This window comes from Equus asinus, chromosome 1 (assembly GCF_041296235.1).
Source record: "Equus asinus isolate D_3611 breed Donkey chromosome 1, EquAss-T2T_v2, whole genome shotgun sequence".
Lineage (NCBI taxonomy): Eukaryota > Metazoa > Chordata > Mammalia > Perissodactyla > Equidae > Equus > Equus asinus.
This window is the reverse complement of record NC_091790.1, coordinates 108,741,341-108,755,218: the sequence shown is the minus strand read 5'-3', so window position 1 is coordinate 108,755,218 and position 13,878 is coordinate 108,741,341. Positions and strand designations below refer to the sequence as shown.

At 38.9% G+C, this 13,878-nt stretch overlaps 1 protein-coding gene across 1 annotated transcript in view; it reads right to left on the bottom strand.

Moving 5' to 3' along the window:
* Positions 1-13,878, bottom strand: part of COG5 (component of oligomeric golgi complex 5) — a 325,049-nt gene that overhangs the window by 22,759 nt on the left and 288,412 nt on the right. The window contains exons 17-18 of the mRNA XM_014831838.3: positions 5,268-5,371; positions 1,278-1,515 (exon numbers count right to left, since the gene is read on the bottom strand). Coding sequence (XP_014687324.3) covers positions 1,278-1,515; positions 5,268-5,371 — 342 coding nt within the window. The remainder of the gene's footprint in view (positions 1-1,277; positions 1,516-5,267; positions 5,372-13,878) is intronic.

Genomic DNA, 13,878 nt, shown 5'->3' with positions numbered 1-13,878 from the left:
AAGTTAACCTGTAACAACAAAGCCACAGGTACAGGTGCCTGAGAAGGAAGTTGACAAAAATGGGAAAGCTAAAAGGAGCACATTAATGGTAACAATTAATTTCTATTTTCATGCTGAGGCTACTAAAGGCTTTTTACTATAGTCTGTTGGTCTCAAGCATATAATTTGGGGATGAAAATGACTAATTCTAGACCAATTAATATGCAAAGAGCCTGGCTCTTGAAATATGAGGCTGTGGACCCGTCCTCTTCTGTAACTCTATAGGTACTGCCCCCTGCCACAAGCAGTCGCCACATCTTTTCCCTGGGGTGGGAACACTCCACCCAGACTGGCTGCCAGACACACACAGGAATAAATGGGGATATTAAAATTTGTCTTCATAGGCAGGGAGGATCTGGCACATCACTATGAATAATTCATGTGAATAACTATTTAGACTAGTAAAGCTAACAGATTTGAAAGGCTTAAAAAACGAGTTCCCCTTTGACATGATAGTAAACATGAATTATCTGTTTCTGAATCTTTTAATGAAAGTCTACGTTTAAGTTGTTTCTTCTTTGATACTATTGAAAGGCTTCTTAAAAATCTCTCTAAAGGACAAAGAAAAAAACCTTTCTATAAGAGCAGATTACAGTTCTGCTATTTTAATGTCATTCTACCTCAGCCACATCAGATAAGCTCGGAAATATTTCAAGGCTGGCCACACACAAGGAAAGGACTCTATTTAATAGAGGGAGACAAATAATCAGACTCTGTATCTACCTGGTCCTCTGTGCATCTCAGTGAATCAGAACACAGTCCTGGAATGCTGAGCTGGCCTCTAGAGGATTATGGACGTGTGAGAGTTCTTTCTCTTTATACAACAACACAAAGTCCCTTTATACTGTTTGAAGGATAAATTTACTGCTTACATTATTTTCCAGCAAGGTTAATCAATGGTTCTTATCAACACTGACCTGGTGGGATAGCAAAATAGTGAGAAAGCCTCATATTATATAAATATGGGAAATGCTGCTTTACTGTAGAATGAGCTACTCTACCTTAATCTTGAAATATCAAAGATAAGTGATGATTCTTTTGTTAACACAAAGAAAAAAATATCTGGTATGAAAGTATCTTTAAATTCCTTCCTTTGTTATCAATTAGGTTTAAATGAACTTATTTTTCTTCATGCTTCAACTCTTTAAAGACACTGAAGAATACAGACTTAGTCTTTTATTTCATAGATAATATTGAGGCTGAAACATCTTCCTCTTTGTAGCTATGCATCAATTTACCTGTGCAAAATCAGCAGCAAGTCGCATTTTCCCACTTTCACCAAGAGGTCTTATGAGACTGGCATTGCGGATAAAAAGTTCGATTGCTCTTTGGGCAATAGCTTCAGTATTGTCAAAGACAAAATCCAAGCACTCGAAGTGTTTAAAGTAGTCACTCATAACTCTGGCAATGAAACCTTGCAGCTCCTTCATGTACAGAGAACAAGGAACATCAGGCTTTCCTGAGGTGGTCAATGACCTGCAAAAGAAAGAAACAGCCAATGCACTAAAAGACACTATTTCTCTGCCCTCTGCCTGCTCCTTCAATTCTAAGCAACTTTTTCCCTTAATGGTAGAAAAGGCATCGTTTATTTTTGCTAAGAGTTAAAGGGCATAACAAACAATGTTTCAATTATATTCTAAAGACTGTTATAAGACGCTAGGAAGATTACTGAAGGCATCTTAGAATTCATTTATCAAAAGATTATTAAGAATGAAACAGCCAAAGGATGAGCCGTACAAATGCCCTATGCATTCTGACCTCTCACGGTCTCTCCCAGCCTTACAACTCTCTCCATCCACTCACATGTCCTGCCTGGTTAGTGAATAAGTCAATAATGGACCCTGAAATAGCATTTTACACTTGGTAATGGCAGAAAATGCTGCCTTCTCCAAACAAATTTTTGGCAAAGATGTCTCTGCTCTTGTGCTATTTAATCTGATCCGTGCAAGAGCAGAATTCTGACTGTGGAAATGGTTATGTAACAACACACATGGCGAGCAATTTTTTCCTCCCAGATGATGAGGTTTGGAAAGGCTTTAATTTGGATCAACAGATGATGCCAGCTGATGCTCCATGAAATACTATTTATAATTTTTGAATGTTTATAATTGCTCTTTAAGGAATATATTAAAAGAACGTGAAATATTTATAGGAAAGAAGAGTTATACCAAAATTAGAAATCACCTGATATTAATTAGCTAGCCAATGCGATCATCAGCTACATAATTTCAAAAAATAAGTTAAACGTTTCCATGTTCTGGGAATGACGCAGAGAAATTGGTGATGGTCTGGAGCAGCACAACAGACATGGTTCAAACGCCTAAAGCAAGAGAATGAGGTGAACTTACTTATTTTCAAATACTGCCATAGTTATTGTAAGTAGGATGCTAACCAAAGGTGTTCCATTTCCAGAAGCAGATAGAAATAGAGAAAGTAGGCTCCTGTTCCAGCAGGGAGAGAGTTTGCTGGGTGTGAGAAGGCTGTCCTAACTGGGAAGGCTGTTGAGGGGGCACGGTGGACACCTGCAGTCTGCAGGATCACGGTGTGGTGCGCTGCTTGCTGCAGTCTGCAGGCATAGCCAAAGTGACGCGACCTCCATGAGGGGTTTGGTTTTGCCAGAGTCAGACCATTGCATGATCTATCTTTATTTAGGTTTCATCAATCCAAAAGGCTAGGTTGCAAAAAAAAAAAAGGGACCAATCTCTTTCATATTATGCTTTATCAAAAGCACTGTTACCATCTTGAAACTACTCTGGAGGATTGTTTCAGGAATGTTAATCTGGTCAGCTGAGATGATTTCCTTGAGGATTAGAAAATAACACAGTAAAACAAATTCCATAAGCAAGTGTTGGTATAAGTAAAATAAAATGATTAGACCAAAACTTTGAAATATGTATTATCAATTCTCCGTGTGGATTAGAAGCTTGATTTAAATTTACTAGAATACAAAACTTGCTTGGCAACTGCTAAAGCTCAGTTTTCCAAATTATGCTAAAGCTTTTACTAAGAAGTTCTCAACTGATACAGTGTGGTAGTAAATTGTGCAGAAATTTAAGGGTCTTTGTAATGAGGGCCTGAACACACAAGGTGAAGACAGAAAGACTGAACAAATGCACACTTGAGAAGCGGGAGATGTTCCTCTTGCCGTTGCCAACTTTTTGGTGTGCGTGCCTACTCTCCCCTCGTCAGAGGTGCCCATCTATCACTTCGAGGATCTAGGGTCCTCCTACTTTCACTGTCTTCTCTCTCTCATTCAGAGCTGTAATTGGACATGAGTCATTTTACATTAAATAAAAGAATTTCAATCGATGTACTATGTCAGTCAAACATTTACATTTTAAGCTTCATCTAATTTGGAAAAAAACACACTGGTGCTATTAAATACATTTTAAATACCAGGAATCATGTTGAGGAATATTTTTTCAATAGCGGAGGATTCTGCAACCACACTACATGTAAGCCTGGCCTAGAAGGTAAGCCTGCTTTGCTCTTTTTACCCAGAACAGGTGGAGAGCACTCAGAAAGCAGGGGTTCACTATTATGAGTTCATGTATGACCCTGGGTTTTTTAAATTTTTTTTGTTTGTTTTTTTATTATAAAAGTGATTCCTACTTCCTGCACAGTCTAATCCAACTTCACCTTATATTTCACATAAGCCGTATGTACATGAAATGGCATGACAGAGTTACCAATAACGAGGTTCTAGAACGTGAGAAAAGCACCGTCAGGGGAGCAGTGCAACACTGTTCCACACGCCTGTCCTGCCACGTCAGTCGAATCTCAAATGACTGCTGTATGGAGAGTGCTGAAATGGAGCCATCAAAGGCCACTTGGGGAAAAAAACTAAGGACATTAGACAGCTCAAAAAAATGCTTCATACTCATGGCAGAGAGTATTAAATGACTGATCTGGCTCACCAGTATTTAACCAAACTAGTAATGACATACCTATTTGGGAAACTAACTTTTAATGTCTAACGTGTCATCTGTAGGCACGAGTCCTGGCTCACCAACACAATTACTGAAGTGAGTATCTGACCATTCCTATATAATAAGCCTTCAAAAATTACCTCATTTTTGCTTCTTTTTCAGAGGCATTGATGATTGGTCTAACTGGGACATTTCAGATCACTTTTGAACAAAATTCATTTCCTCCCAAATACTGGTAACCAGCAGTTTTATATTCCTATCGCCAAATATTATAGCATTTTATGTAGAATTCACATTACCCTTATGTGCTTCACACCATTATTAAAAATAGAGATTGACCCTTTTACCCTCCAAAAGATACCTTATAAATGAAAAGATAAATGATTTGAAAAATTGAAGGACAGTATATAAATGACACAATTTTTCTACAAACAGCTAGACTAGTGGCCGAAAATTTAATAAAGTAGATATTCTCTTAAATAACACAAACATAAAGAGAAACAGGGCAGTTCAAAAACAGTAACTAACTATGAACTAGGAATATAAAACATATATCTACATATTAATATTTGAATGTTTAGCTCTAGAGTGTGGTTAAGTTTAAAAAAAATTATACTAAGCATGTGCAAATAACTATTCCAAATTCTTCATAGATAGTTTTCTAATATACTGAGTCAAAACCATTTTACCCTATTTAAAAAGATTTCAGTAACCACTGGGTTAGGAATTATGCTTCTTACTCTCAAGATGCATATGATGTGGATATGCAGTACGCGTGCATATGAAACAGCTATGGAATAAGACTAAAGTGTTTCTGGCTAGGTGTGACATGACCAGATGAGATTGCCACAGAGCTCTGAGAATGGAAAATCATTCTTGGAGGGGCTTGGCTTGAGCAGGAGCTTGCCCTCTGAGCCAGAGCGGGATGTGGACTGGCACAGTGGCACAGGCAGGACACTGTACACAGGAATATCATGCCTACGCCAGAGGCTCGAGTGCAGCGTATTTGGGAGAAGTAAGGAAAAGGCTAAGATTGGAAAGGGAAGATGGTACAAACTACCAAAAGCCCCGCAGTGCCCAGCTGCAGCCCAAAGACATCCGTGATTCTACGTTTCAACGACAGGAGAGAGAGATGAAAACAAGAAGTGCAGCATTTCAATCCGCTGATGGTGCTCACAACGGATAAAGCAGGATCAGGTGGGAGGCCGACCGGTCACAAGAGGAACAAGGAGGCTTAGGGGATAAGGACGGAGGTGGGAATGAAAAACAAATGCATTAAAGGCTAGTGAAAATTCTGACCCAGAGAAATCTTCTTGATGCATGGTGATGATTATGGCCTCTATAGCATCTCCCACCGAAGTCAGCAAGGGCTGCACAGCATTTCCCATAAGAACGTGGATGGTCTGAAAAGAAGAGAAAAGGAAGGAGACACAAAATTAAAGACAACCAACGCAAAGAAAGCTGAGATGTGAGAAGGATTTGACTAAAAGTTTTCATACCATGTCAAATTCAGATTGTACAGTTTAACCATAATAACTCAACACCAAGTCTGCTCCTCTAACTGCCATCAGCAACAATTTTTAAAGCTTAAAATATGTGGAACAAGGCACTTAATGATTTCAACTCCCCCACTCCTCTCAGATTTTCAAAAAGTTTAATGGTTAAATGAGCTCCTGGAGAAAGGAGAAGAGAGTAGTGCCACTTAGGAAGTAAAAATCAAATAATACATTTTTTAAAGTTTCTGAAAGGAGTGAGGCAAGACCAAAAGTAATTCTTCAAAACTGGAATGACATCATATGCTTTTAACCAGAGTGAACTGATAAATATACTGGTGATGGTTCCAGAGCAGAACTGTCAGGCATTTCATGAATTAGGTTTCTATTTTGAGTTCCAGAGCAGTGAGTCTCAACTAGGGGCAATTTTGCTCCCCAGAAGGCATCTGCAATGTTTGGAGACATTTTTGATTGTCACAACTGGGGTGGGCAAGGGGTTTGCTACTAGCATCTAGCGAACAGAGGACAGAGATGCTGCTAAACATCCTGCAATGCACAGGACAGTCCCCACAACAAAGAACTCCCAGCCTAAGATGTCAACAGTGCTAAGGCTGAAAAACTCTTCTACAGCGAGGTGTAATCATCGGTTAGGTTATGTAAGACCCTAGGCCTCAGTCACAGGATTTTAGTGTGAAAATATTGACTGGGCCTCAGTCAACACTCAAAGTCTAAAATTTAAGTATATCATATGTTTCAATGATGATTATTTATAATGAAGATGATGGCTATGGCTCATACAAATGATTGAAATCAAAGAGAAAAGGTTAAGTAGGACCCTTATTGTAACCAGAGGACCAGGAACAGAAATTGCCACCCCAAAATATACCTCTTTGGCATAAGAATTATTTTAGGCTGACTATTTTTTAGAAATAGCAGACACAGGAAAAGCTCTGAAAACCTAGTAGAAGTTACCCATTTATAAGGGAAATTTACAATTATAAGAGAAATCAGCATTTCTAAGGGTGCCTTCCTCTCCGTGCCAGGAGAAGATGACTCAGTGTCTAGAAATTCCTATCAAGAGAGAAGGCAATGACTCAAACCTACATAACAGCCTTACCCTTGTTCACTGTGCTGACCTCATGTTAACAACAGAATGTTAAAGCTACTTTTCAGGAGTGGGAGCCGGCCAGGAGCATGTGCAGAAGAGAAAATTCTGATCCGCCAATCGAAACTCATCCTGCCAGTGCTTCTGCATACCAGCCTGCCTGCCCTGATCCCTTAAACCTCACCCCATGCCCTGGATTGGGAGACAGAGTTGAGGGCCTTCCTTCGGTCTCCTTACCAATTGACTGCATACCAGCGTACCACAGTACAGCTTCTGTGTGCTTTGGGTGGACAGAGGCCCTGCTGGGTAACATTATTCATTAAATTCCTAAATGCCATCTCTAGCCCTTGATCTCAGGTGAAAATAAACACACTGCCTACAGGATTGAGAGCGTGGGCATGTGTCTGCATGTATACACAAAGTCTGCCCTCAGGGAGCTCACAGTCTTGTGACAATAGATAACGAGTTCCCCTGAGATAAGTGCTCTACAGAGTGCTATGGGATCATGGGAAAGGCCTCCAACTTACACTGAGGGGATGCGAAAAACAAAAAGTGTTGCTTGAACATGGAAACAATCCAAGTGCCCATCAACCGATGATTGGATAAAGAAGATGTGGTACATATTTACAATGGAATACTACTCAGCTGAAAAAAGACAAATTCATCCCATTTGCAATAACATGGAAGGACCTGGAGGGAATTATGCTAAGCAAAATAAGCCAGACTGAGAAAGACAAACAGCAGATGGTTTCACTCATATGTGGAATATGAACATACACATGGACAAAGAAAACAGTTCAGTGGTTACCAGGGGAAGAGGTTGGGGGGTGGGCACATGGGGTGAAGGGGAGCACGTATGTGGTCACAGGCAAGAAATCACGTACAACTGAAATCTCACATCGATGTAAACTATTATGAACTCAATTAAAAACAAAAAAGTGTTGCCTGAACTAAATTTCAAAGGACAGGTGAGAAGCAAGTGAGGAGGGTGGGGCTGGGAGAGCCGGTGTTAAAGGCTCAGGGGCCTGGGAAAGCTGACGTATTTGGGGAACTGCAAGGCACTCAATACAGACAGAGCGTGAGGCGCCTGCCTATGCAGACGAGAGAGGCAGCAGATACACTCCGCATATGCTGCTAAGGAGCTGGGGCTCTATCCTGAAGGGACTGTGAAACCAACGATGGGTTTTAAGCAATGAAAAAAACGTGGCTAAAAGATTTGAACTGGGGAAAATCCTGTTAGGTAGTAGACTGGATTAGACTAAAGGCAGGAGGGCACAGCAGCAGCACAGCTGCAAAATGGTGAGTGCCTGACTCAAATCAGAGCAGGGACAGAAATGAGAAGATGAGACACCTTTAAAGGAGAACAGCAGGACTTGGAAATCTGATTTGAGAAACATGGAGTGGAAAGACTGAAGGGACACTTAGATTTGGTGCTATTATTAACTGTGTAAATGCGAAGCAGGGGACAGAGAGAGAAAATGAAGAGGTCAGTTTTGGACATGAGTTTGAAGGGCCTATGAGAAATCCACATGGGCTATTCAGTAGGTACTGAGATCTTCACATTTGTCGTTCCTGGCACATTTTGACCAGATTTGGCAGTCTTGGCTTTTAAGAGGGGCGATGAAGCCGAAAGAGTGAATGAGATCCCAGAGGAAGGTCTGTAGAGTAAGGCCAAGTGCCATTTTAAGGCCGTGAAGAAGAAGAGGAGCCCTTGAAGGACTGAGACAGGTAAGAGCGTTTATCTAGCACACGTCATGTGCTGGGTGCTGTGTTATGTGCTTCATGTAGAATGCCACTTAAAACTCAATTATTCCTTCCTCTAATAATTAGTAAAATCTCTGACTTGTTGATGGGGAATCTAGAGTAATTTATAGATGGGGAAACTAAAGTCGAGTTTGGGAGACTGTCCAAAGTCAAAAGTGAACAAGGGGAAGCGCTGGGATTTTCTAGGTGTATCTGACTTTGAGGAGCTTTGGGTTATACTTTGCCATTGGACAGAGAAGTAGTAAGAGACCTTAGAGCATGGTGGAAATAAACAGATGAGAAAGGTTTTAAGAAGAAAGGGGAGGTTTTCTTATCTGGTACGAAGGAATGAGTGTCTAACTACAGATCCTCCAACAAATAATTATGGGAAAAAATACCAAAAACAAAACAAACAAAAAAAGTACTGGAAGATTCTGGAGATGAAACAAAGCAGGTAGTTTTAGGGGGTGTGAAAATCTAGAGCAAGCAACCAGAAGAGAGTTGTCCATTTTTTTTTTTTTAAAGATTTTATTTTTCCTTTTTCTCCCAAAGTCCCCTGGTACATAGTTGTGTATTTTTAGTTGTGGGTCCTTCCAGTTGTGGCACATGGGATGCCACCCCAGCATGGTCCGATGAGCAGCGCCATGTCCGTGCTCAGGATTCTAACTGGCGAAACCCTGGGCTGCCGAAGCAGAGCACGTGAACTTAACCACTTGGCCACATGGCTGGCCCCAGAGTTGTCCATTTTTGTGACTTTGCTCTAAGAGCAACTACAGTCACGGTAGTGGCAAGGCTGAGAGGCTAAAATTCTGAGAGGAAAACAAAACAAAACCTGCAGCTTTTCAGTCCAAAGGAACAAGGAAAAGGAGCGCTGGTTCAACCAGGGCTATGGGACAGTGAGAGGGGAACCTCAGAAAGGAGAGAGCCAGAGAAGAATGCCTAATTCCATATTTACACCCAGCAGTAGTCTTCAGCTGACTCATCAACCAGCAGGTGCAGAGCAAACTAAAGGTGGCTTGCAGCTAAGGTTTAAAGAGCTGAACTGAGATCTGAGCTAGGGCAAAGTGCAGGTATGACAGTGTACAATTTGAGCCTAATCAAGCTAACTGTCTTCTAAAGAAAAATCACCAACACTCTCAGCAGCAATATAAAGAAGTACTGAGTCTACACAACATAACATTCGCAATGTCCAGGACATATTAAAAACTACTACTGTGGGGGATCAGAACTGGCCACCCCAAAGCGTGTCTCTTTGGCTTGACCATTTTTAAGAACAAAAGACTGTGAGGGAAACTTTGACCTTCCCCGTAACTGCCTAAAAGAATTTGAGATAGAAAGCCTGTTCCAGGAAGGAGCTATTACCATAAGCTAGCTACAGTACAATGTAAAATGGGTATGATAGACAGAAAGGCACCAGCAAGCCCATTTTTATCAAAGTTCTGTCTCTCCAGTCACACTGTCTATAGGTGGCCCAGCAAACACTTGTTTATCAAACATTTGCATTTCCATCTCCATGTAAATTGGCTTCTTCCTGTTTGAGGAACCAAACCACTACCGCCAGGGTCCTCCTTTGATGATATTTAAGGTGGTGGCTTTGGCCAGTTTGCTGAGTTATTCAGTTTTCCTGGGTTTCTCCCATGTATATATGTTATTAAACTTTGTTTTGTTTTCTCCTGTTACTCTGTCTCGTGTCAATTTAATTCTTAGGCCAGCCAGAAGGACCTAAAGGGTAGAGGAATTGTCTTCCTCCCCTACACTACATACACAAAAAGCTGGGAAATGTTATCAGCTCTCAAGGGAAAAGATAATCAACAGCTGCCAACGCTGAGATGATCCAGACCCTACCATTATTAGAAAACCACCACAGTGAGGTAAAATAAAAAAAATGCTCACAATAAAAAAATAATAGGACATCTCAGCAGAGTGATTGAAAATGGGAAAGAAAACTACATGCAAATTTTAAACTAAAACTATTGCATTACATGCATGTAGATATACTTCTACAATGTTCCCATATTTTACATGACATGGCACAATATTAACCCTGAGAAGACGACTGTGGGAAGTTAAGGATGCGCATGGCAATCCACAGATGAACGACGAAAACAACAAAGAAGTACACACAAAAATCTAAGTAAATTAAAATGCAATTCAAAAAAAATTTCAAATAATCCAAAACAAGGTAGAAAAGGAAGAAAAGAGGAAATCAAAATAAATGAATAAAACAGAAAGGACAAACAAAAAAGAAATAATAAAACTATACACCTAAATAAAACCTTATTAATAATAATATTATGTTAATGGATTAAACACTCCAATTAAAATGCAGAGATTATCATAACAGACAAAAAGGCAAGAATAAAACTGGAAAAAACATAAACATGTGAAGGCTAAACAACATGCTACTAAACAACCTATGGGTCAATGAAGAAATTAAAGAGGAAATCAAAAAATATCTTGAAAGAAATAAAAATGGAAATGACATGTACCAAAACCTATGGGATGCAACAAAAGCAGTTCCAAGAGGGAAGTTCACAGCAATAAAGGCCTCCTTCAAGAAACACCTCAAATAAACAACCTGGACTTACACCTCAAGGAACTAGAAAGAGAAGGACACACAAAGCCCAAAGTTAGTAGAAGGAAGGAAATAATAAAGATCAGAGTGAGAATAAATGAAATAAAGACTGAAAAAACAAGAGAAAAGATCAATGAAACTAGGAGCTGGTTCTTTGAAAACATAAACAAAATTGATAAACCTTTAGTCAGACTCACCAAAAAAAAAGATAAATGGCCCAAATAAACAAAATCAGAAATGAAAGAGGAGATGTTGCAACTGACAGAAATACAAAGGATCAGAAGAAATTACTACAAATGATTATATGCCAACAAATTGGACAACTTAGAAGAAATGGATAAATTCGTAGAAACATACAATCTTCTAAGACTGAATCAGGAAAAAATAGAAAATCTGAACAGATGACTTACTAGTAATGAAATTGAATAAGTAATCCAAAAGCTCACAATAAACACAAGTTCAGAACCAGACGGCTTCACAAGTGAACTCTACCAAACATTTAAAGAAGGGTTAATGTCCACCCTTCTCAACTATTCCAAAAAATTGAAGGGAAAGAATGATCGCAAACTTATTCCACGAGGCCAACATCACCCTGATACCAAAACCAGACAAAGACACTATCAAGAAGAAAAAAAAAAAATTCCAGGCCAATATCCCTGATGAACATAGATGCAAAAATCTTCAACAAAATATTAGCAAACTGAATTCAAGAATACATTAAAAGGATCATCCACCATGATCAAGTGGGATTTGTCCCAGGGATGCAAAGATGGTTCAACAGCTGCAAATCAAGCAGCATGATACCCCACATTAACAAAACGCAGGATAAAAATCAAAGGACCATCTCAACAGACGCAGAAAAAGAATTTGACAAAATTCAACATCCATTTATGATAAAAACTCCCAACAAAGTGGGTATAAAGGGAACATATCTCAACATAGTACAGGGCATATATGACAAGCTCACAGCTAACATCATACTCAACAGTGAAAAGCTGAAAGGATTTCCTCTAAGATCAGGAACAAGGATGCCCACTCTCGCCACTTTTATTCCACATAGTACTGAAAGTCCTAGACACAGCATACAAGAAAAAGAAAGAAAAAGCATCCAAATTGGAAAAGAAAAACTGTCATTATTTGCAGATGACATGATACTATACATAGAAAACTCTAAAGACTCCACAAAAAAACTATTAGAAATAATGAATTCAGTAAAGTTGCAGGATATGAAATTAATATACAGAAAATATGTTGTGTTTCTATATACCAATAAAAAAAAATCAGAAAGAGAAATTAAGAAACTGGCCCCATTTAAAATTGCCTCAAAAAAACCCCTAAAACCTAGGAATAAATTTAACCAAGCAGGTGAAAGACCTGTACTATGAAAACTGTAAGACTGATGAAAGAAATGGAAGATGACACAAATAAATGAAAAGATATACTGTGCTTATGGATTGGAGAATTAATATCGTTAAATTAGCCACACTACCCAAAGCAATCTACAGATTCAATGCAATCACTATCAAAATACCAATGGCATTTTTCACAGAACTAGAACAAATAATCCTAAAATTTGTATGGAAATATAAGAGAACACAAATAGCTAAAGCAATCTTGAGAAAGAAAAACAAAGCTGGAGGCATCATGCGCCCTGATTTAAAACTATAGCACAAAGCTATAATAATCAAAACAGAATGATACTGGCACAAAAACAGACACATAAACCAATGGAACTGAACAGAGAGACCAAAAATAAGCCCACACTTACATGGTCAATTAATCCATGACAAAGAAGGCAAGAATATACAATGGGGAAAAGACAGTCTCTTTAATAAATGTTGGGAAAACTGAACAGCTACATGCAAAAGAATGAAACTGGACCACTTTCTTACACGATATACAAAAATAAACTCAAAATGGATTAAAGACTTAAATGTAAGACCTGAAACCACAAAACTCCTAGAAGAAAACACAGGCAGTAAACTCTTTGACATCGATGTTAGCAATATACTTTTGGTTATGTCTCCTCATGCAAGGACAACAAAAGCAAAAATAAACAAATGGGACTACATCAAACTAAAAAGCTTTCACACAGTAAAGGAAACCAACCACAAAATGAAAAGGCAATTTACTGAATGAGAGAAAATATTTGCTAATCATATACCTGATAAGAGGTTAATATCCAAAATATATAAAGAACTCATACCATTCAACAACAAAAAAATAAACAATCCCATTACAAAATGGGCAGGGGACCTGAATAGACATTTTTCCAAAGAAGACATACAGATGGCCAAGAGACACATGAAAAGATGTTAAACATCACTAATCATCAGGGAAATGCAAATCAAAACTACAATGTGATATTGCCTCACACCTGTTAGAATGGCTATTATCAAAAAGATAAGAAATAACAAGTGTTCATGAGGATGTGGAGAAAAGGGAACCCTTGTACACTGTTGGTGGGAGCGTAAACTAGCACAGCCACTATGGAAAACAGTATGAAAGTTCCTCAAAAAATTAAAAACAGAACTACCATATGATCCAGCAATTCCACTTCTGGGTATTTATCCAAAGAAAATAAAACACTAATTTGAAAAGATATATGCACCCCTTTGTTCATTGCAGCATTATTTACAATAGCCAAGATGTGGAAGCAACCAAAGTGCCCATCAACAGATGAAAGGATAAAGAAGATGTGATACACACACACACACACACACACACACACACACACACACACACACACTGGAATATTACTCAGCCCTAAAAAAGGAATGAAATCTTGCCATTTGTGACATGAATGGACATTGAGGGTATTATGTTAAGTGAAATAAGTCAGAGAAAGACAAATACTGTATGATTTCACTTATATGTGGAACCTAAAAAACAAAACAAAACAGAAAGAAACTCATAGATACAAAGAAAGAACTGGTGGTCACCAGAGGGGAGGGGAGGGGGATGGGTGAAATAGGTGAAGGAGATTAGAGGCAC